This window comes from Sardina pilchardus, chromosome 6, assembly GCF_963854185.1.
Source record: "Sardina pilchardus chromosome 6, fSarPil1.1, whole genome shotgun sequence".
Classification (NCBI taxonomy): domain Eukaryota; kingdom Metazoa; phylum Chordata; class Actinopteri; order Clupeiformes; family Clupeidae; genus Sardina; species Sardina pilchardus.
In genome coordinates this window covers 30393926-30418184 of record NC_084999.1, presented here as the reverse complement: position 1 = coordinate 30418184, position 24259 = coordinate 30393926, and the positions used below count along the sequence as shown (strand labels likewise).

The following is a 24259-nucleotide window of genomic DNA, read 5'->3' as shown; positions in this document are numbered from 1 at the left end:
TTAGTCCTTGTGTGGTGGCGTTCTCTGCAAGTGTCTGGGGTACATCTCTCTGGATCTGTCTTATATGTAGGCTAGGCCTACACTATAAAGTGTGTCTGTCTGCGCCAAGCAGATGAAGTTTTGAGTGTCTTGTAGGCCTACTGTAACTTGTCATTATTTTTCATCAATGGTATCTAATGATAGTAAAGACTAAACTAACCACTAATACTGTGTTATTACCAAAAAGAGTATTAGATAACAAAATGATACTTTAAATAAAGTTCTGCACCCACAATAAGGGCATCTAAACAGAACAGACACTCTCCAATGCACCAACATCAACACGCGACCAGAACTACCCCAATGAGACAAAAGGGAACTTAAATACAGACTGGACAGACCATTAATAATTGAAAGGGGAGCACAACAAAATCAATTAACTTTTAGACATTACTAAACATTCAAAAAGATAACTACCCACTGGGCTAGCAACAAAGAAACTATGCATAAAGACATTCATAAAGAAACACAAAATAAACGCAAACAAGAGACTCCAACCAAGCACAAAAAGCTCCTCCACCCCTATGGCAAAGTCGTCCAATGGATGTGGCCATTGAGCATTTAAACCAGCGGAACCAACTGCTCCGTCTTGCCAGGAAGTCCACCCGGACCGAATATGACGCCGCACACAGCTCCTGGAGTCGGCCGCACTCAAACAGAAACGCCGCGAACATGATGGTAAATGAAGCCAAAGAAATGCTAACTTAGAACTAACAGAACACAATTGATCAAGATGCGTGCACTCATCTACCCTCCTGACTACCAGAGGTTCGTTTTGTCCTCTCTAGAGGACATCTGTAAACTTGAATGTCTCCCAGACCATGCATGCTACTGAGCCAACTCCTATCGTTCTCTACAGAGGACATTCAGGACTTTTAATTGATACCAAATTCATGGGGGTGGGGTTTTGGGAACTTCCTCTTTTTTTCTTGTAAAGTCCTGGGTCAAATTGACCCAATTTTCAAGGAAGAAAAGGAGGAAGTTCCCAAAGCCCCACCCCCATAAATTTGGTATCATGTAAAAGCCCTGGATGTCCCCTTTAGAGAACAAAAGGAGTTAGCTCAGTAGTATGTATGGTGTGGGAGATATTCCAGTTTAGAAAGGTCCTCTAGAGAGGACAAAAATGAACTGCTGGTAGTCAGGAGGCTACACAATCATAAACTATTAAATTAATCAATAAAGTAACCATGATGCATATTGTCTGAGGTGTTTACTTGGTTGTCATGTAATGTTGCTAAACAAAGTGTGTAAATATGGATGCATAGACACTGGAAGATGTGTAAGAAAGTAGGCCCTAAGCATATAATTAAACAAACATTATAAAACTCAGTGGAAAAGGGAGAGCCAGGGTTTTCAGTGTGTGGTCGCTATTGCGACCATCACAAAAACCTTGTTAATAAGCCATTTACAATATGTAAATATAGCTTTTATTACAGTTAGAATGCCAGCTGTGGCACAGTGGGTAGCCTTTCGAGCTAGAGTAGAGATCCAAATGTTCAAATTCCATCTCAGTCATCACCTTTTCTAAATTCCTTTGGACAAATGTATTTGCTGAGTCAGGCCTGAAAGCTAAAGTATTTGCTAAATATTGGGGGCTGCAAAACAACTTTTGGAAACATGTAGCCCACAGTAGGCTACATGGCCTACTACTCTATGTTACTTTCAACCATTCATTATTATTTTCTTAAACAATGAACTATGTAAGTTTATATGGGGATTTTGTCATCTATATTTCTTCAGGGCTTAGGCCTACTGTTAATAAACATGTAGGCCTAGGCCTATGTTATGCATAATGAGTTTGTAACTTATAAACTAAGTAATTTAGGCTATGGGTTATTTGATAATACACAACTAAGTAGGCTACCATTTTAGTAATGCCTTGTAAAATGTTAATGCATGCCATCTCAATAGGGCTCGGGAACAAGCCAATTGCATTCTAGGAATATTGCCGCCCTCTCTCTCTCTCTCTGTCCCTCTCTTTTACCTCTCTCTCATGCTCTCTCCCCCCCCCCCCCCCCCCCCCCCGCACTAGATCATGAAGTACTCGGAGCAGAGGATTCCCACTCTAAACGAGTACTGGTAGCGCACCGAACGTAATATCCATTCATTCAGATGCAGAAGACAAGAAGCAGACATGTAGTATTAGCGATTCTTTTCCTCTTGCGATCATGGGTGGCGCTGTTACACCCCACTACGTAGTGCCCTATATGTGGACTACCACTACGCAGCAACATACGACTAAGAAGGTAAAAACTAAGTAACAGGAACACACAAATAGGCGGGAGTAAATACATAGTAGGCCTAGCCTATAATCCATAGTAAACTAATGTGTGAAGCTGCCAATATGGCTGCGCCCGCGAAGTTTTCACGTCATGATCCCGAGCCCTATTAATTTGTTATGGTCCTAATTCCTAAATCTGAATTTTTGGGCTTGGTTACCTCCGTGGACCAAGACTGGTAAAAATAAATAAAAAAATAAATAAATAATACAAGGTAGGTAAAATAGCATCACCCAGAGAGAGAAATAGGAATTGCAATCATCCATTGCCATAGGAACAAATGCAAACACGGAAGCCGCACGTGACAGTTAAAGTTGATGAAAACATCCAGGTGCGTGCGCTGAGGTGAGTGTGGCAGATTGTAGGCTAGTTTGTGTCAAATACATCTTACGAAGAACTTCTGAAAAGTCAAGTTCCAGTTCCATGTTCATTCATCACAAAATGAGCCCACTTTCTATCCTTACAATGAAAGTAGGTCTAATCATCCAAAAACTTCCTGTTTCACGCAAATGAATAACTAGCATCCTTGACTTTTTACTTCGGGTAATGTCTTTTAGATATTATTATCATGTTTCCCTCTCTAGGCTACAGCTTTGGACATGCCGAGATTCAAAGAGAGGGCAGCTCAACCACCCACAAACGCACTGAACTCTGAGTCGGTGGACCCTGACCACACTACGCTAATTGCTAAGAGATATCTCATCAATCGGAAACTGGGAAGGGGAAGCTTTGGTACCATCTATCTGGTTCAGGACACCAAGGCTGCAGCTGGTGATAGACTGTAAGTTATCCTTGGAGCGGGACAGTGCCATATAAATGCAGGTATGGGACAATGTGCACGTTTCTGCTGCAAGGACTGGAGCAGTGCTGCTATGTGGTGCAATACAAAGCATTTCCTGCAGATGAACTGCAGTTTTGACCCTTGAAGTTTTTTTGTAAGGGGTGAAGATATAAAGAATATGAAAATAGGCTTCTGTCAATTGTTCAGCCAATTGTCAGCTAATTGAGTTATGATTTTAATGTGCAACTAAGATCCCACACTCTACTCTCTACAAGAGCATAGTCGAGTGTTGCCTTTTTTTTCTCCTCCCTCTCCTCATGTTATGCTGTAATTTTTCTCCTCTGCCCACCTTCCTGTTCTGTCCGCCCCTTCTGTCATACTGTTTGGCCAGGCTGGTGCTGTAATTTCATTGTACTTCTTGTTACAATGACAATAAAGGCTTACTGACTCACTTCCTCATCAAGGTGTATACAGGTTCTAGTCTGACTTGCCTTGGACTTCAAGAAGGCGCCGAGCTTCAGTCTATTTGTTCCAAAATGTATCTAACTTCCAGAGCTATCTCAGTCTTACATGTGTTTATGTATTCATTCCCTTGAGCGTATCCTCTGAGATTTCTATGTCACTCAATTAAAAAATAAGTAATTCCGTCCCTTTTTAGGTGTTTAACATAATGTGGTAGGGAATGTGATTCTCAATATAGGTAGAACCTTGCATCATTTTTGGTACGAACTAAGTAGGCTAAATACATTACTGAGAGACGGGCCAGAGTCAATGAAACGGTCTTCTTTTTTCTGCGTCCTTATAGTAAAGTTTTGAAGGAAATCCCAGTAGGTGGCCTAAAACCCAATGAGACGGTCCAGGCCAATCAGGAGGCCCAGCTTCTGTCACAGCTGCATCACCCCGCCATTTTGAAGTTCTACACCAGCTTCCTGGAGAGGGACAGCTTCTGCATCATCACCGAGTACTGTGAGGTAAGTTCTGTTCTGTTCTGTGTTGTTCTGTGTGACTTTTATTTTTGACGCCCAATAATTGTTTGGGGATGTACGTGCCCTTGTTATAATTCTATGTAATCCTGCATGCGACTATAAGCACTGTGCACATCTTAGAATGGCATTGTCCTATACTTTTCATAACCTGTATAGTAGTCACCATTTGGCTACTGAAAGGACCAGTAGAGCTTAGCTCATACGTACATCTTTGAAATCTTGTGGAAGTGGACACCGCACCTCACTGCAAATTCTGGACCTGTGGACACTAGAGCTGTGTAGGCATGATCATGCACTTGTTCTGTGAAGAGCTTGATAAGGTTGCTCCTCTCACCTTCTCCCTCGCCCCTCTGTCTGACCTGTAGGACCGTGACCTGGACTGTAAGCTGGAGGAGCTGAGAGCTGCGGGGAGCTGGCTCCATGAGGCACAGGTCACCGAGTGGCTCATTCAGCTGCTGCTCGGGGTCCACTACATGCACCAGAGGTGAGGGGGCCTCACTCTCCAGCTCTGCCTACATATCAGCACATCTCTCTCTCTCTCTCTCTCTCTCTCTCTCTCTCTCTCTCTCTCTCTCTCTCTCTCTCTCTCTCTCTCTCTCTCTCTAATCCATTGAATTAACTTACTTTTTCAAATTACATATTAAACGGGGACAACTGCAATATGAAGTGAGATCTATCTTGAACTGAGATTACCACGGAAAGTTATCAGAACAGTACATCCCCCTTGACATTGAAATCCTTGGTAAAGACATGGAGATCTACATGTTGTAGGCTATGCGTTGTGTACAGGACTTAATATACACACTACTACTACTTAATTTGATATACAGTATTCTTAAAACTAACTGTCATACACATGGGATATTGATATTACAAGCATGGTTTGGAGTTTTGCTTTGCCCAAAAAAGCAGAACAGGCTCTGAGAGACCTGTAGAACAGTGTGTGTTTTCCAGACTCCCATCAGCTCAGCGGTGTTTGATTGAGCCTGTTTGTTCTTCTCTCCTCTCATCTCTCAGGCGGATCCTTCATCGGGACCTGAAAGCCAAAAACATTTTTCTGAAGAAAAACATTGTTAAAATAGGTAGGTAGGTTCACTGGTGGATACTTCATGGGTATCGGGTTTTTGATATTTTAGTAATCTCTTAAAGTTGATGTCTAGGAGTAAGAGGTGTGAAAAGTATCGATATATCATATTTACAAGTGCTCGCTGTAGTCAAAAGGAAAGAGATCAGCGCCTTAAAAGGCCTGTTAAAAGGACATATATTTTTGCATAAGTTCATACTCAGCTGAGTCAGAGCATAAGTTCCAGCTTGTGGTAATAGAAGCAGCAGCACTACAATAACGTTACTGAGAAAAAATAATGTAATGTGTTTCTGTCTGAAGAAGTACAATTGCTGGGACAGTCTTCAGTCTTCACAGTAGCCTACTGGACAGTACTGCTAGATCACTGTTGATTGAAGTTCCTCCCTGTAGTTTGTGGGATAGTTCCAAAGCATGCTGTGTTCCTCCCCAGGTGACTTTGGAGTGTCCTGCCTGCTCATGGGCTCGTGTGACCTGGCCACCACCTTCACAGGCACCCCGTACTACATGAGCCCCGAGGCCCTCAGCCACCAGGGCTACGACGCCAAGTCTGATATCTGGTGAGCTGCAGAGAAGAGTGCCAAGAATGGCCTCAACTCTTGAAGTGCTTGAGTTTGTGATTCTTTTTTTTTTAAAGTATATATTTTTGGCTTTTATGCCTTTAATGGTAGGATAGTAGAGAGACAGGAAGTGAGTGGGAGAGAGCGTTGGGGTGGGATCTGGAAAGGGCCACAGGGCGGGAATCGAACCCAGGTCGTTGGCGTGCGGTGCAGGTGCCCCAGTCAGTCTTTTACATTTACATTTAATCCTTTAGCAGACACTGACTTTCATGTATCAACAGTATTACAAGGGATTGCATTGTCCCCAGAGCAATTTGGGATTAAGTGCCTTGCTCAAGGGCGCAACAGTGGAAGCCGGGAATTGAACCCCTGAATCCTTCAGTATTCTTGTTCTCAGTATTCTTGTTCTCTGTTCTCAGTCTGTAAACTTTGAATGAGTGAAGTGTTTGAAGTCCTCTGAGGGACAGCTCAGTATTAGGTTTTCATCTCTATTCTAATTTACATAATGTGCTTTCAGACTGTGCTCTGTGTAGCTTGCAGAATGTGTGAATATTTGAATTGAATGATCAAGCCAGGTATTTGTTATGAGATTAAAGAACTTGGCTTGGGTCCTCAGTGTTGCTGACATCTGGAATTATATCTACAAGCTCATCTGCTTCACAGGTTTGACGTGAGAAAACTGTGAAAGGAAAGCATAGTGTTGAGCCTTTCCTTATTGTCATATGATGAATGAATTGTGTTGTCCACTTCAAGGCATTCCAATAGCAACAAAGTCATCCACATTGGATCGATCACTTTCGATAAGTGTTCCGCTCCGAACACGCATTGCCTATGTAATGTATGCAGACATCCTCCGTCTTCAGTTACTGCCTGTAGAATAGTAAACGCGGCATATCAGCTTCACTGCTCTCTCTTTGCTCTACTACTTGACATGCAGTGCTTGCTTTTGTAAGTCGAAATATATACAGTACAACTAAAGCAACTGTCATGGTTTGAATTCTCAGAGTACCCTGCTAACACTGAACAGCATCTGGCACTAAAGACTACAGTAATTTCCCGCATATAAGCCGCATTGTGTATAAGCCGCAGGACAGTGTTTTATGCAAGTTAAAAGAAACATACCCATATTAACACCATATCAACTGCCCCCCTGTATTAACCTCATAGTGGAAGAAATTTTGCCAAATCAATGTTTAAGCCGCGGCTAATAGTCGGGAAATTACGGTATTTGCTTTTGGTCAATTCATTCATATGATGATGCAGGTAAACATCACATTTTACTTACTGTATATGAGACTGGGTTTCATAGAACGTCTTCATTTGACATAGTTCTTGTGTTGTAGGTCTCTGGGATGTGTGCTGTACGAGATGTGCTGTCTGGCGCACGCCTTTGAGGGACACAACTTCCTCTCTGTTGTCATGAAGATAGTTGAGGGTGAGACCCCATGTCTGCCTGAGAGATACTCCACTGAGCTCAACACCTTGCTGCAGAGGTGAGCGAAGCTGGAAAGGTGTGTGTTGATGCTCTGATCTCTCCAGGCACTGCTGCTGAATGTGGATTGTGTGTGTGTGTGTGTGTGTGTTTGTGTGTGTGTGTATGTATGTGTGCGTTTGTGTGTGTGTCCATGTTAACTCCCTCTCTCCTTACTCTTTCATTCTCTTCTCTCCTCTTCTCTGTCCACACTGACAGGATGTTGGTGAAGGACCCAGTGTCCAGAACATCTGCTGCAGAGGCACTCAGAAGCACGTACATTGAAGAGAACATGCAGGTAAAGTCCTGTTTTGAACCATAAGCTGGACACATGAGAGAGAGTCAGAAATGGCTGCTCCATCATCACTGTCAATTATGAAAAATTAAGTGTTCCACTAAGCAGTCTTCTGCCTATGATCCTCAAAAAAAAAAAAAAAAAAATCCACATAAGAAAGCAATAATTTGACATGGATCTTGATTGCTAGATGTTGCTACTGGAAAACTGAAAGAAAAAAAAACCCTGACTGAAATCAGTGCTACTGACCTGGATTCCCAGTGAGCTACAATGCTAGGTCTGGGGGCATTATCTAAACATGCCTTTTTGCCTCTCAACAGTCTCAAAATGTCATTAACATCTCTGCGCAACATGGACAGGGTCTTTATTTGACAAAATGATGCATTTTCTACTCACTAATTGTGAAGAAACCATATGAATTCAAAGTGTGCACTGTCACATCTGCACACTACTCTGTTAACCTTTTCCTGCAAAAACTGAATTTCCGCGATACTTCAGCGCGAGAATAGAACATTTATCTATTTACGATACATTTTCAAAAGATGATTTTTTATTCCTCTTGTTAGTCAACCTTAGAATGTGTATGTACAGGGTATGTAAACGTATTACGGTAGCACAGCTGTACCACACTACCACTGACTCTCCATAGACAGCCGTATCACTGACTCTCCATTCCATATGTGCCGTGATGTGCTCACTGTTGTTCCTCTTCTGTTCTCCCCATAGGCCATAAAGCACAAGTTCTCCAGCATGACTCTGCAGGACAGAACATCAGGTGGGGACCAAGATGCCGCTCAGATACTGAAAGCCATGTGAGTACATTGCCTCTGTGACCACAGAAGCTCATGCCTCTGTCCTTTGGTGAGCCAGCAGCACGCATTCTTAGCAAACAGCTTAGCAACATTTGGTAATCAGCTATCTGTACTAACCTTGTTGTGGCAAAGCTGCCACAATGTTGCTTCTCACTGATGCATTGCCCACGATAACAGACAAGAGCACTCAACAGTTTTGAAACGGTCAACAGATGCCCTTAAATTACTTGCCTCTACAGCACACAGACAGAGGGGAGGGCTGGGTCCTCTGTAATGCTTACAACAACCATCTAACCCTTCTTCAGTGACATTCTCTAATGGAACAATGTTAGATGGTGGTGTTCACTAGCCTGACCAGCCAGACCCACATCAAGATGTACTGTAGGGTCTGGGAACTCACCGTAAGCAGGGCTCAATCAGAGGGGTGGGATAAACAGTTGTCTTTCAGATTCCATCTCCGCAATAGGGTAACGCTAAACGAATCATCGTCTTGTTTTCAAGTAGCAGGATGCGTAACCTACCCTCTCCACACAATAGGATAACGCTAAACGAATCATGTTCTTGTTTTCAAATAGCAGGATGCGTTACCGTCGCAACTTCTGGTTGCATGTCAGTCACCATTATGTTAAGCCCGCCCACCGACTATACACGCTGTGATTGAGCCGCCCGTTATCTCAGTTTCTCAGCTCCTAAGTTCAATGGATCGTGCCTAGACTGCCCCGCTAGCCAAATTACATTTGCTGCCGCTAGGGGCTAGTTGTCCACTCCTGTAATGAGAATCCTGAGCCTGGGTGACTGGCGTGTTGCGTTAATGAGCTTTGTCTGATGGTCTGGACCAGCAGCACCTCTGACTAATGACTGCCCTCTGTCTTATTCTGACCCCAACCCTCCGCACCCCCCCCCCCAGGCAGAGGAAGGTGCACCTCCAGACGCTGCAGCAGAGGGCCGAGGTGCAGAAGATGACCCCCAGAGAGCGCATGCGGCTCCGCAAGCTGCAGGCCGCAGATGAGAAAGCCAGGAAGCTGAAGTGAGCGACTCTCTCTTCTCTCTTTCTTTTGCTGTATTTTCATCCCACTTTCTCTCTTTGTTCCATTTCCCTCTATCTCTCACCTCTTCCTGCAGTGTGTTGAGTGTCATGAGTCGTGACAGGAATACTGTTTGTTTTTTCTTCTCGCAACTGATATGACACACAATTACAGGTCATATCAGTTCTGCAGGTGCTGCTTCTTTTTTTTGCTCTTAATCTCCCTCTGTCTGCATATTTTCCTTTCTTTAACTTTCCTCCTTTCTCCCCCTCTCCTCCTCTTGTCGGCTGAGATGACCCCTATTCTAAGTCAAAGAAATATCTCTTAAGACCTGTGTTTTTTCTGAATGTGCCACATGGTAAGAGGATGGCAATCCTCAGCTCCTCTTAGTGACCATTCCCATTCCCATTCCCACTGCAGGCAGCTGGCCGAGGAGAAGTACCAGGAGAACTGTCTGCGCATGCGGGAGCTCCGGTGCAGACATTTTCAGACAGTCACTGTGGATGTGCTCACCGTACGTCTGGATGATTGACAGGATACAGGCCTTACAGGGCTCTCAGAAACGTAACAGCTGTTTGATGAAGTTATTGATGCTATTCAGGGGTCTGTTTCCCAAAAGCATATTGCTAACTATGATAGCAACTACCTTGATAGTGTCACTGCCAAATGTGGGTCAGTAAATTTGAGTTACGCATGCACAAACACTTAAGCTTTCATTTAGGAAAACGAAAAAGATAAGAGCATACTTCTTAGCTCTTACTAAAATACGACTTATATAAAGACTCTATCGTCAATGTATCTGTAACAGAGCTGAATTCAATTTAGAGCAGCAATAGTCCTTATAAAATGTCCCTCCATTATATTTGTTCATTCCCAACAGGACACCACCAAGGAGAGTGACATTAGTCTGCACCGGCCAGCGCCACTGCTGGATAGACATTCAGCAGGCCCTGCAGGGTCATTGGGAGATGGGATTGCAGCACAGCTGTGCAGGCCTAACCCGATGGAGAGTGGTGGGAATCAGACAGCTCGTCTCATCGGGGGGGATAAAGTGATGCGCGTGGAGAACAGTGCTGGTATGAGGTTCAGCACTGCTGCTTTGACTCCCTCACCCCCATCATACAGAGGCACAGTGGTCATGTGCAAAGCAGATGTGCTTTTGTGTGTGTGTGTGTGTGTGTGTGTGCGTGTGTGCGTGTGTGCGTGCGTGCGTGCGTGCGTGCGTGCGTGCGTGCGTGCGTGCGTGCGTGCGTGCGTGCGTGCGTGCGTGCGTGCGTGCGTGCGTGTGTGCTGTGGGTGCGTGCGTGCGTGCGTGTGTGCTGTGATTTGAGATGGATTTGTTTGCCTGTCTGTCAACAGAGATCCCAGAGGACCCTCTGACAGCGGAGGCGTATTACTATGAAGATGGCTTTGAGTCGTGTTCTGAGGAAGGGGAGGATGAGATGGAGGAGGAGGAGGAGGAGGAGGATGAGGAAGATATGAAGGATGAAGATGAAAGCAACGTGGAGAGTGAGGCCTATGACGCGTTTTCTCACACCTATGGACAGGTGGGACGTGTGAGATTATTAGTGAAGCGCTGGACTAATGAAAGAGACATCAAACTAATCTAAGAGTTTGGAGATCAGGATGAAACATTTCAGATTGGGCACATGCATTGCTTACTTCTCTCTCCTCATTTTCCTCATCACTCCAAGGGTTTATCGTCAATGCTGCTAGTATGTATTGACACGGTTTCCGCGGGGTCATAAAAAGTCTTACGTTTAGTAATGATAATTTAATAATGTGGCAGTGCAGCAAACAGACTTGTCAGAAGGATTTAATCGCCGGACTTTCACATACACCCACGCAAACTACCGGTACAAAATGTTATTTTGAAAGAAATTTTAATGAATGAAGTTATTTTTTCAAAATTTGTGTAGGTCATACATTTAAATCATAATGGTCTTAAAAAACGCTGACTGAAGCCTGCAGAAACCCTGACTGATAAATCCGACTCGTGGTTCCAGTCCATTTCTCCAGTGACTAATAATCCACTTTATTTCCATTGGACTGCCAGTGCCAGCCTCTATGAGCATGACAGGATTATATGCCGCTGTATTGTCCCTAACGGCGCTGAACCCAAACGGAGTGGCGGCTGGGTGCTGACCTCTACTGTATGTTCTTCCCCAGGACGGTGACCTTGAGGCCATGGTGTGGCATATGGAGAATGTCCTCGACAGTGAGCCTACTGGTGAGTAGTTTTACCACAGGATCCATAATACAGTATGTTTTTCCTGATGTCTGGGGCATGTGCTAGGCCAGGGCATCACGTGGGATTTGAGAACTGTTAGGTTTAGGGTATGTTAGTTTTCCTATTATACAATTTATAAAAGTAATATTTATTTATAAAATATATTTAATATAAATACAGTGTGTGTGTGTGTGTGTGTGTGTGTGTGTGTGTGTGTGTGTGTGTGTGTGCATGCAAAATAGGGAAGCAGCTATAAGTCTTGCTGTCTGCTGTGTTTCAGGAGCTGGGGCAGAAGAGATCCAGCCGAGTCCACGGGGCCCCGGCCACATCAACACCACCATGGCACGGAGCAGGATCCAGCGCATGCGGGAGTGAGTGGGACCTGTTTCAGCTCACACCTGTCTGCAAAACGTACAGACAAGCAAACATACAGATCTCTACACAGATACCCACGAGATGTACTGTATATGTGATGCATAAGTATGTTCACTCATAGACATATACTGTGTCCACTCCTGCTTACATTTTCATTGCTGCTGAAACAACTTCTCTCTCCAGGGCATATTGTTCCCCTCAACCCCTCCCCTCCTCCCCTAGGAGGTCATATCTCCCCTCTGGCCTATTGGTTACTTCAGGGAACTGGAGGGCTCTGCTTGCAGGTATGGGTTAGGCAGGCTGAAGCCATCAGGCCTCCCTTCGTGCTGGTTTCTGCGGAGACCCAAGTGCACAGCACACTCATGCACGAGCGTTCAGGGCACCAGGTCCCTGTGTGTGCTCAGGCGCCCTCGCACACTGATCACACAGGCATGGAGTCCATGTGGACGGATGGATGGCGATAGAGTCAGCCCTGGTGCTGTCCATGGTTCTGATGTGTCTGTCTGCCATTCACTAATCCAGCAGTTCCCAAACCCAAACACATTCCAGGCATCATGTTATATAATAAGCCGCCTCTTTTTAAATGAAAATATAGCCTACTATAGAGTTCACACATGATTTCCTTTAATGTCATGTTTCCATATCATTAGAACCTGGTTCAAAATTATTTAGTTATTCATGACTTAATTACAGAACATTTGAAACAATTTATTTTGAACACATTTCTGCCATAGCCCTTTCCATCTCGCGTAGGCCTACTCCCTAGAAGCAGCTGGCATACCACCGGTGGTACGTCTACCACAGTTTGGGAATCCCTGCTCTAACCAGTAGCAATAATTGATGCACGTTCTATGCACATTCACAGTTCAGTCTCCTATGAGCAAATGTGCTTCCAGAATTTTTTTTCCTATTGTGCTGCAGAGATATCAGCTGGAATGAACCTGATGTCAGTCTAATGTGGACATGTTATCCTACCCATAGAGTACAAGTCCGCCCTCTCCTGAAAATGAAACAGGAACTGAACTGAATTAGTTCTTGTGCTCCTGAAACAGCTGAACGGTTTCTCTGGTCTGCTCATGTTCTCCAGGGCAGTGACCCAGAAGCTTGGGGAGGACGTCTTCCAGAGGGTGTACAACTATCTGAGGGAGGCCAGGAGGAGGAGGGAGAGTGAGCTGGATGTCCGAGAGGCTCTGAGCAGAATGGTGGAGAGACCCAGTGACTGCTTCGAGGTCGACCAGCTGCTGTACTACGAGGAGCAGCTCCAGGAGGCCCAGGGTGGCAGCTAGAGATTTATGGCCTATGTATGATATGGAGTATGATGTAAATATGGACACGCTCTTGAGTGCGTGCGCATGCACACACACACACACACACACACGCACACACGCACGCACGCACGCACGCACACACACACACACACACACACGCACACACACACACACACACACACACACACACACACACACACACACACACACACACACACACACACACACACACACACACACACACACACACACACACACACACACACACACACACACACACACACACACACAATTTTATGAGCATATTGTGGGAATATGAAGGTATTTTTAAATGTGTGTATATTACTGAAAAGAACAAATAAAGGGAATACATCTTATGGTTGGTTGGGGTTTTAGGAGACATTTATTTAAGATTTCTAAATTCTTTGTATGTTGAATCAAATTGATAAATAGGCTATGCATGGTCTTCTTTTTAACAGAGTTGCAGAAATACAAATATGAATTTTTCAATTCAGGCTACTTTGTCATCTGTTCTCACTTGTACACCGTTGTGACAGAATTAATAGAACTCACTCATCGTCTCTCTGGTGTGTTATAACTTTCTCATTTTGGCGCTGTAGGCCCTACCACTTGTTCAGGTTCGCGCAGGGCGTCACACACTACTGTAGCAGTTCATTAGTAGGCTAGCTGTTCCCAGCATGACCTATAGGTTTCTATATCTATGTAGATAGCCTACCCTCCTACTGATAGAAAAGTCGGATTCGCCTCTGCTGTTGATGCAATTGGAAAAACAAGTAATATTCGTAAGCACGCAGAGAAGACCAACGAAATATTAGGCTTGTGACCAACGGAGATATTCAGGACAGACTTTTGATCGCATGTGCGCACCCTGCAGTCGTGAAACAGTTCAGCACCACTAACAGCGCACGGGACATCAGACGGCACCACTGAAATCGAACTCAAAGTAGTCTAAAACTATCGCCGATGCTGAACTCTACTCCAGCAAAGCCAGCAAAGCCACCAAAGGTTAACCTTGATTTGCAAGTGGACCATTTTCCAATAATTCATGTAGGCAGGCTAAATTGCACACTCATTTACGAGGACATCAACAAACGATTAACTCGAGTAGGCTATTGCATGTCCACTGAATAAATCGGAGCTACACTTGGGAAAGCTATCTTGCAGTCCACTTCATGAAACTAAGCATATTTAGCTGTATCACCTAAATGCTCCTTGTGAAAATGAGGGTTAATCTTGACATAACTGAGGAAATAACAGACCCATGACAGTATGGTATGTGTGGTTGAAGGAATGCCTCCCAGTGAATTTGTTTTTGGTAGTTTAATTTGAGCCTTTCTAGCCTCAGCTCGGGTTTAGATAGAAGCCAGATTTTAGAGCTCCCTGCTGTAAAATATTTCATAAAAAACTCTCAAAAGATGACCCAGTCCGTGACCGTTTACTGAAGCATTATGACGTAACATACCGACGCGAAATGACGCAGGGGTCATAACGTGTCAGGCTATAAATATCAAGCACATAACTTTGGTACACATAAGTGTTTTGTACTGTTTTCGTTCATGTCAACTAGACATAAAACAGGCACGATTAATAATGCCGGCTAAGCGTAGACGTGGAGGTAAGCTCAAATTGTTATTCAAGTCTTGAATAGGCCTATTTAGACATAGGCTTATACAAATGTAGATCGAAGCTTTATGTAGGCCTATTGTTAATACATTCAAATTGTAAAGATGTTTTCCAAAGAATGGAATTGAAATAGGCTATTTTAGAATGATTGTGCATATAATCTCAGCTGTGATGAGGAATATTTCAATTTAGGAAATTCTGAAATACTGCCATTCTCAGCCACACTTGTTGTTTTCAGCTAAGGGCGTGGTGGGAAGGGGCCCCAATAGGACAGATGTCCTTCCTTCCACTTCAGGCAACTCCACGGAGCCCACTGCTGCAGCCTCCACCTCTCAGTCCACCCAGCGTGGACCCATGAGGCCAGAGAGAACTTGCAGGCAGCAGCAAACCCAGGGCAACATGGCTCCACCAGCTGCAGTCCCTGACAAAAGCAAGAGAAAGAGGGACTACAGCAATGTGGGGTCAGCCCAGGAGACCTCTAGGGAGAACCTCGGTGCGGTGGACCCATCAGTGCTGAAAAGGACACGTGCTGAGCCCCGCACTACAAAGAGGCCGAGGAGGACCAACGCACCACCCAATGATGAAGGTTAACAAATGTTGTAAAAAATCACCGCTTACTCAATGTTTCCTGAAATCACTGCAGAATCACAACTCTGCATGCATCCCTCATCTCTTGGAATTACTTTGACTCACAGTTCTGTATGTGCTCATTTTTGCTTGCAGCATCCTTTATCCGCAAATACACCATGGGAGACCTGCTTGGTAAAGGAGGGTGTGGATGTGTTTGTGAAGGAATCAGAAATTCTGACGGATTACAAGTGAGATTCTTCACCTCTGTACTACTTTCCCATTTCTGTTCTGGTTTTATTTCGTTAACTGCCTGGTCTTTAGCAGTAATTCTTAATCAGCCAGTTGAACACTTTAGCAGTAATTCTTAATCAGCCAGTTGAACACTTTTCCTACTCCCTGTAGGTTGCCATCAAGCTCATCCCCAAGGAGAATGCAGGGGGTTATATAACTATGGTAAGTGATCATTTTAAAGTTTTGTCCATCTAGTTGAAGCTGAATCATCCCAACCTGGAATAGAATTCTAGAATGACACACTCTTATGGCATATGAACAATAAAGTAACCCATGTTACCTCTTTTATCCATATCCCAACTGCCTTGATTTCTTAATTGGATCTTGATTTCAACTACAACTTCAAAATTGTATTCTAACTCCCCTCATTTCCTCCAACTCTTTCTAAGCCTGACACCGGTGAACAGCTCCCTCTGGAGGTGGCCCTCATGACCATAGTGTCCAGGCCACCAGAGTGCCCTAACATCCTCAAGCTCGTGGAATGGTTTGCGTTGCCCACCATGTTCATTCTCATCCTGGAGCGCCCCATGCCCTGCATGGATTTATACGAGTACTGCGAGACTTTGGGAGGTCGGCTCACTGAAAGCCAGGGGAAGCACATCATCCGCCAGGTGGTCCTTGCTTTGAAACACTGCCGTGACCGCAGCGTTTTACACCGTGACGTAAAGCAAGAAAACATCCTGGTCAACACCGATGATGTGACGGTCAAGCTCATTGACTTTGGCTGTGGGGAGCTGTTGAAAGAGGGCCCCTACAACGCCTTTGCTGGTATGGCGAACAAATTTTGCATTTGGTCGTCAGAAGTGGAGATTTTCTGATCGACCTTTGAAATCTAGAGTCTCAAATGACCCCAAATGACCTCTTGTTTACAGGCACGGAGGCGTTTAGCCCACCCGAGTGGTGGCTGCATAACAGCTACCAGGGCCGTCCGGCCACCGTCTGGTCCCTGGGTGTGCTGCTCTATGTCCTCCTCTGTGGGGAGCTGCCATTTGTGGACGACGTTGAGATCGTCACCAGACGACTGCGTTGCAGGAGGGGTCTATCCAGTGGTGAGCCAACGCAAGAGCGTTTAAACATTCCAGAGTGTAATCATACCTGTCCATAGACATTCAGATCAACGCCTCCCAAAAGCTGAGGTCAGAAAGAAGCTCAGGTGAATTAACATGACGTTGTTGTGCCCTCCTGTCCAATATAACTTGTACAGAATGCCGTAATCTTATTCACTGGTGCTTGAAGAAAGACCCATCCAAACGGCCAGTCCTGGAGGAAATTCTCCAGCACAAGTGGCTCTCAGCCGACTAGGGTTAGGTTACAGCAAGGAGAGAGAGGAGGAACTGTAAGGCAAATAAAGTCTAATCGACAGTGAATCAAATTGTTACACATTTCACAGATGAAAAACATTTTCTTCTTACCATGTGTGTACGTGTTATCTAACATCTTTTCATACAAAACCAGTGAGTGACAGGGAAGGAGGTTGCTTAAGGAACAGCATCAAAGCCTCAGAACATCTGGACAAGGAAAGCCATGGGAAATACCATCTCCACAAGAACTGCAAGGAGGTGTATTAGTCCACAAGAACACGTCTAACATCTAAACAGTATTCCTGTAAAATTGTGGAGACTAAGCAGAGTTGGTGGGTTGAGACTTTGAGTCTCACTGAGCTCTCACAACCCTGCTGAGTCGATAATTGTTACATGAAAAAGGCCCGCTGTAGATGGAGCAGGCAGCAAATACCATCTCATTTCTGGTGGGTTCATCCAGCAAGTGTTTCCAAAAGAACATTTATATGAAGTAACAGATTATAATGATATTTGGATCAAAGGTTGGATACGAGATGATACTAAGCACATAGATCATACATAAGAGCTACTCATTGTAAAAATCTTCTTTTTAAAGGCCTGCTCCCATTACGAACACTCCCATGATTGACAAGGTTCAGTAGGGCTGGTTGAATGCCACTGTCTCAGCCTTGCTCTCGGCTGCACACCGAGCCAGCATGCCTGTGTCAAAAGTACCACGGACTGGGCCTGTTGTGGGAAGCACTGTTCATTTCATGAAAAAGTAAGAAGTTACTGTCATTCAGCTATACACTGAATAACTTTAAAGAATAATTAGAGAATACAGAACACTTTGAAGTTTAGGCTACTTAACAGAGCTCTTTATTCCGTTGAAGGACCATTTCATGGACTGTTCCAGAAGGCTTCTCCCTGACAACCGTTGTTGTTCTCTCTCTCCACTGTAGCTGACCACCTCATTTATCAATTATATCATTTTCAAACCATTGAATATTTCAATAAAAAAATAAACAATTGTGGTCAATTTAATGTCAGTTGTTTTTTGTTAATGGTTAAGGAAAGCAAGAAGAAAGGTTAAAGAAAAAAAATCACCATACTAATGTAGGCAATCATACAATAAACAATATCAAATGGGCTTTAATCTGAAAAGCCTGATATATGAGAATATTCAGTATTAATGTAAATGATGCTCATAAAAGAAAATGTAGGCCAGCACCATTTAAAGTCACAGTCACCAAACCTGGTGCCCAACAAAGTTTCAAATACCTCAACCTTAACTGTAGCCAAATATTACAGTTTTGGCACAATTGCTAAAACTCCATTCTTTGAACCAAATGATCAGTTGCCTGAACACATTTCTTGAATTGATCACTCTTTTGGCAAAACTATGAACAGTTTTCACCACCAGTATGTACTGTAGCCTAAACAAGTTGCTGAATAGTGGGCTACAGGTTCATAATGGACAGAGGTGAGGCAATCAGTGAGGCATTCAGAGTACATTGTAGGCTGTAGACTGTAGTACTGAAATGCCTTTCTTTTGAGAGGCAGTTAGAGCAATAACTGTACTGTACTGTTGCTGGTGGCCTGTGGACTGTCCCAGGACACCCAAGCACTGTCCCGGAACACCCAGACACTGTCCCGAGACACTAGACACTGTCCCGGGACACCTAAGCACTGTCCCGGGACACCCAGACACTGTCCTGAAACACTAGACACTGTCCCGGGACACCTAGGCACTGTCCCGGGACACCTAAGCACTGTCCCGGGACACCCAAGCACTGTCCCGGGACACCCAAGCACTGTCCCGAGACACTAGACACTGTCCAGGGACACCTAAGCACTGTCCCGGGACACCCAGACACTGTCCCGGGACACCTAAGCACTGTCCCGGGACACCCAAGCACTGTCCCGAGACACTAGACACTGTCCCGGGACACCCGAGCACTGTCCCGGGACACCCAAGCACTGTCCCGAGACACTAGACACTGGGTTGGAAGGCGCCATCTCTGCCTTCTAGCAGGTTCAGAAGGCTGTTATCACGCATTCGCATGGTTGACCACGATACAAACACATTAGGATCCCAGAATTCAATCAGAAATCAGACATGGAAATTACCGAGCAGTGACGAAGTAAAACAAAGAATTCAAATCGGGGAAAGGAAGTGAGCTGCGTTTCGTTGCATTGTTATTATATTGATTTGTGCATTTGCAAAACTGATGAAATCGGGGAAAAAAATGGTAGCCTACGCCATATATTACCCTGCACCGTATTGTTTGGTTGCTCATCTGGTTTATTCAGGTTGTTCATCTGGTTTATAAATGCATGCATTTCATATTGATTTGTGCATTTGCAAAACGGGAAAAAATGACAGACTACGCCACATTACCCAGCACCGTATTGTTTAGTTGCTCATCTGGTTTATTCATTGCCTAGAAATCTAGACGCACCCTAGCGGGCAAAAATATTTTTGCCTAGCGGGATGGTCTAGGGTCGCACCGTTGAGGACAAGCCTGCGCTAGGCTCGAGTTCAGCCTAGCCAATCAGAACGCTCTATCTGTGTACGGAGTCCTTGAGCCCGCCTTTGCTCACCTTCGGTTTCCGATAAGACGCCAGGGGGCTGGACCATGCGTCCTCGTTCGACGAGTTGGGTTTGAGACGTAACGCACAACCATAGAGAAAAACAAAAGATGGATGAGGCTAACGAAGCGCGCTCGTTTGAATCGGCTTTGGAAGAGTTAGACTTGGGCTTTTCTTTGAAGTTTGGGCAGAAAGAAGCACTCAAGTCATTCGTTTTAAAGAAGGATGTATTTGCCGTTTTGCCGACCGGCTACGATTGGTCACAAATGCTGGCCTATTACATGCAGAGGCAGTTTGAAAGACAACTGTTCATCCCACCCACAGGCTTCGACTCTGTGAATGGTCCGACCCCAGACTATACATTTCTGTGTAGTTTGGCTTGCCAGGCTAGTTTACTCAGGCTTTTATGTCTAATAAATGCCAAGCGTAACTAACGAAGATACTCTCTGTAGGCCTACAACTCATCCGTTCTGTCATTCTAAAATTCGGTCAAAAATACTTTGCATAATGTCAGGGTAAATGTGCTATGTGCTTACAGGCCTATAGTGCGCAACTGAAATTTTCTTTCTTTTGACTTGAACAGTTAGCACTTCTTCATTCACAACACTGGATACTGTCATTTGTTTTCAGTCAATTCTTGGAGGGAAAGAGTTGAGAGTTAAAATTCAGATTATGAACTCAGATTTTTTTATTGATTTATTTAATTAGTTTTTTATTTACACAGATCCACATTGTGGATGCCATAAGGGCGTCACCCCCCGCCTGAGCACCTGAGCTGAGCCCCCAGCCAGGTCCCAGGACAATGGGAAACACAGTTAGCTGCTGCTTCCGTGCCAATCCTGGCGACCGCCAGGAGGAGGAGCAGCGGCTGCAAGATGAGGGCATGAAGCGAAAAGTGGCACCAGGTAAGGCAGCAGATTCTGTGGGAAACAGCATTCTCCCACATCAAAAAGAGGTAGCTGCAGGACTGGTGTCAGAGGGTTTGGCAGATACCGCCAAGAGTGTGGCCTCTGAATATGCTGATGAGGTGACTGGACTCAGAGAGCCTCCTGCATCAGCAGTTGTCACCAATCTGCACGTGAATGCACCTGCTGCTGTGGACAACAGCATGCAAGAGGTGGCTGCGGGACTGGTGTCGCAAGTGTTGGCAGAGGCCACTGAGCTTGTGGAAGTATTTAATGCCACCCTTCCAGTGGACCATCTATTTGGGGAGGCTTCCTCGAAGATGGTAAATACCAGTCTGACTGAGAGTGTGCAAGCTCTCAAGGACGTTAACCTTAGAGAGGAGCGCTGCGACGGTGACAACAGGGACAGCGCCCTCCCCTGTGTTCCAGCTGAAAAAGCTGCACGGGCTGAGATTAGGTAAGCGGCACCTGTTGACTGCTGATGGCACCAATAGATGGTATCAAAACACAAGTGGAATTTTGAAAAAGGTCTTTAATTCCACAGATCATCCCAAGAGGACCCTGCCACCATTGCACCGGCTGCAAAGCCGGAGGACCGGCTGGTTCAGAATCCCTCGGCTGAGGGGGTGGTGAGTATTGCTCCAAAGGGGTTTCCTCAGGTAAGTAGTGACATTGATGCCCATCTGGACAGGTGTGGACATCAGCCACTGTTTGACTCATCCAAAGCCCTGGATGGGGAACGGGATGCGTCTCTGCACAGCAGTGAGGATGAGCGGCTGCTCACCTCCGCCATGCTTGGCACGGGTTTGCCCGTCATGAATGCTGAGCTTGCTGCACAGGAGTGATAGTGGTCACTCGTTCAGCATGGAGGGACAGCATCCCGACAGTGGCCTTCATCTCAAATCTGTTCCCACTGATGCTTCTGCAAGGTGAGTCCGGCAAAGTTTGATCGCCTCAGTTCCATAACAGAACTTCTGTTGCATATAATACATTGGTTGTTTTTTTTAATACATTTCATTCCTTAATCTCAACATTCATTTTTTGTCTATTTATGTATAGAGGCTCTGCTGCAGCCTCTACCGCCCGAGACATGGTGTTTGGCCCGAGCACCAAGTCTAAGAGTGTACCCCTTCCCAAGTTGCTCGCTGAGCTTGCGGCACTTCAGAGGGTTGTTGTGAGCTCCAATAGTTCCGCTCACAGAGGGCTGGCTGGGAATCTCCAGGATGAGAGACCTGGAAGTGCTGGCAGGTGGAGCCCGGTGTCAGATGGGAGTGAGGCCTGGCTTACTTGGTATGTCAGTTGCATAACCATTTACCATAGCAAATGAATGAGATGGTGTTGGATCAAGACATTTAACCTAGAGCATCCAACCTCTCTCCCTGCAGTGACGAAGACCTCTACTACAGCGAGGACGAGATTGAGGAGGAGCTGGCGAGGCAAAGCCCCATGGAGATGCCTGGTGATTAACTCTAAATGATTGCTGTATTCTTTCATGGCATGTACACTGTACGTGTAAAAGTCTCCTTATACTGCTTTCAATCCAGTTCCAGAACAGGACCGATGCAGCTTTGGGCCACCCGTTGCCATTTTAACTCACTGCGAGAAGGAATGGAAAGGGCAGACCACCGAAAGCACGGTCATTAGAAAAGTATGTTGTACATATTGTATGTGTATTTTCTCTCTTCACAAGTTGAAGCCTGCCACTAATCTTTTTTCATTCTATCCCTCTGTGCGCACTTTCCTCCAGGGCTACGCTGTGCTCTCCCAGGACTTTGGATTCTTCCGCCGGGGAAGGGAAGACCACTACTGTGCCCTGAGAGCCTCCCTGTACCAGACGCTGGTGAGCTCTGCCCAGCTTCCCGACTGGCTGCAGCGGGAGAGTTTCTTATTGGTATGCCCATCTTCTCTACCCTTGGGATTACTACAGTAGCTGACTGAACCTACTAGATAACAAAGTCTTATTCAGAATGGCCTGTCTTCCGTCTGATACAGAATGGCTTGTCTCCAAAGAAATGAAAGAAATAAAAAATGTGATTCACTGTTAAACACGTGAATTTGTTTCTATTACAGTGGAGCAATATTTGATCGGGCCCTTTCACACATCAAACATTTCACTTGAATTTTCCCATTTTCCTAGATCCCCGAAAAGCTTCAGTCTCGCTACGGTCTGATTGAAGGCTGGTCGTTTCCCGACGTGTGCAAGCAGACGAGCGGGATCAAAGACGACGTGGATCTTTTGAGACACTACCTGAGCCTTCTCCAGAAATGGGTACAGCTCTCATTTGCACATTATTACAGTGGTTGGATATTGCGTTACCTGCTGAAGTAATATGTTAAACTTTGTTGACATTTCATTTGTCCATATCAGTCATTATTGCAATGCACACATTGGGGCAACTGAGATTCTTGCGTGTGCATTGACGTTTGCGTATCTGTACAGTGGCGTGCAGCAGCAGCCTCTCCTGGGCTCGAGGGACGCAGACGTGTGTGCGATCAGCTCTTCCAGGGCGGAGAGGACGAGTTTGGTGTCATGGAGGCGCTCAAGCTCCTGATGCTAACATGCGCCGTGGAATTGCACGACATCATGCAGAGAGGCAGAGACGTGCCAATATTCTGCTGGCTGCTATTCTCCCGCTACACCTCCTCGTGCCCGCGCACGTTCCTGGCCAACCACCTGAGCCGGGTTGGCTTCAGTGGAGGCATGGAGCAGGTGAGAAGGCTCAGGGAGACTTTTGATGTGCTTGTTGTTGTCGCTGACCCATTGACTGCCAAATGAGAAGGTGTATCAAAGTCTGTTGTGGTAGCCTACTAATGGCTGTTGTACTCATTTCTGTGTTATAGGTGGAGATGTGTCTCCTGGGTTACACACTGCACCGCACCATCAAGGTGTACCGCCTCTACATGGCCAACATGAAGGACTTCATTGTCACTCATTACCCGGACAATCACATTCAGGACTGGCCCTCTGTCTGCCTGGTAACCGAGGATGGCCGCCATTACGACGTGGCTGTTGGCGATCCCGTCTGTCTTCGGGAGGACTTTTCTGGTGGACCTCACTGATTGGCCAACCAGCAATTTTGTTGCAGTTTGATTGTTGACCCAAGTGACCAAGGTCCAATCATGGGCAATTCAGGATTCACTATTTTACACCACCCATGTTAATTCGACACATAATTAAAATACCTTTTCTCAGCATCATATTAACGGCTGTGTTGTGGTTTCTCGGTCTGGAAGATTTCCTTTGGAAGGTTTAGACATCTTATCTTTTAAGAGAAAGGCAATAAGATGAAGCAATCAGACTGCTTTGGATTTCAATCCATATGAATGACACTGACTTTTCTAAAATGAACCAGCTTTGTCACAGTGATGGTTGTGGTTATTTAGTGATGTCAAAGGAACATGTTTAGCTACTCTGAAGCCCACCGTGAGAACTCACATGTTTAGCTACGACCAAGCAACCTGTGGAATACTGAGAAACTTTCATTTAGTCAACAACACTATAAGACAAGTGTATCCTTATCCTTACCAGACGCTGAAAAATTAATCCACGCTTTTGTCACTTCCAGGCTAGACTATTGTAATGCGCTATACGCCGGCTACAATAATACCTGTCTAAAAAGCCTACAGCTTATACAAAACGCAGCTGCTCGCACACTCACTAGGACCAAAAAATATGAACATATTTCCCCCATCCTAGCATCTCTACATTGGTTACCTGTTAAAAGTCGCATTGACTTCAAAATTCTACTTCTCACATACAAAGCCATAAATGGCA

General features: G+C 45.2%; 3 protein-coding genes across 3 annotated transcripts; all 3 read left to right on the top strand.

Moving 5' to 3' along the window:
* The first annotated feature begins 655 nt into the window (after positions 1 to 655).
* LOC134083180 (serine/threonine-protein kinase Nek11-like) lies at positions 656 to 13347 on the top strand. The gene is made up of 16 exons (XM_062539361.1): positions 656 to 717; positions 2903 to 3099; positions 3905 to 4070; positions 4451 to 4569; positions 5103 to 5167; positions 5600 to 5726; positions 7070 to 7219; positions 7417 to 7495; positions 8219 to 8304; positions 9212 to 9331; positions 9750 to 9843; positions 10210 to 10405; positions 10689 to 10876; positions 11499 to 11559; positions 11840 to 11930; positions 13022 to 13347. The coding sequence occupies exons 1-16, from the start codon at positions 712 to 714 to the stop codon at positions 13218 to 13220; spliced, it is 1944 nt and encodes a 647-aa protein (XP_062395345.1). The 5' UTR covers positions 656 to 711; the 3' UTR covers positions 13221 to 13347.
* Positions 13348 to 14813: 1466 nt separating this feature from the next.
* LOC134083448 (serine/threonine-protein kinase pim-1-like) lies at positions 14814 to 17009 on the top strand. Its single transcript, XM_062539772.1, has 7 exons — positions 14814 to 14838; positions 15085 to 15432; positions 15570 to 15664; positions 15819 to 15869; positions 16097 to 16475; positions 16580 to 16756; positions 16912 to 17009. The coding sequence occupies exons 1-7, from the start codon at positions 14814 to 14816 to the stop codon at positions 17007 to 17009; spliced, it is 1173 nt and encodes a 390-aa protein (XP_062395756.1).
* A 4339-nt stretch (positions 17010 to 21348) lies between these two features.
* Positions 21349 to 23544, top strand: LOC134083446 (ubiquitin thioesterase otulin-like). Its single transcript, XM_062539771.1, has 8 exons — positions 21349 to 21413; positions 21544 to 21774; positions 21870 to 21943; positions 22029 to 22132; positions 22232 to 22375; positions 22622 to 22753; positions 22925 to 23194; positions 23326 to 23544. Exons 1-8 carry the CDS (start codon positions 21349 to 21351, stop codon positions 23542 to 23544), a joined length of 1239 nt encoding a protein of 412 aa, XP_062395755.1.
* The last annotated feature ends 715 nt before the right edge of the window (positions 23545 to 24259 follow it).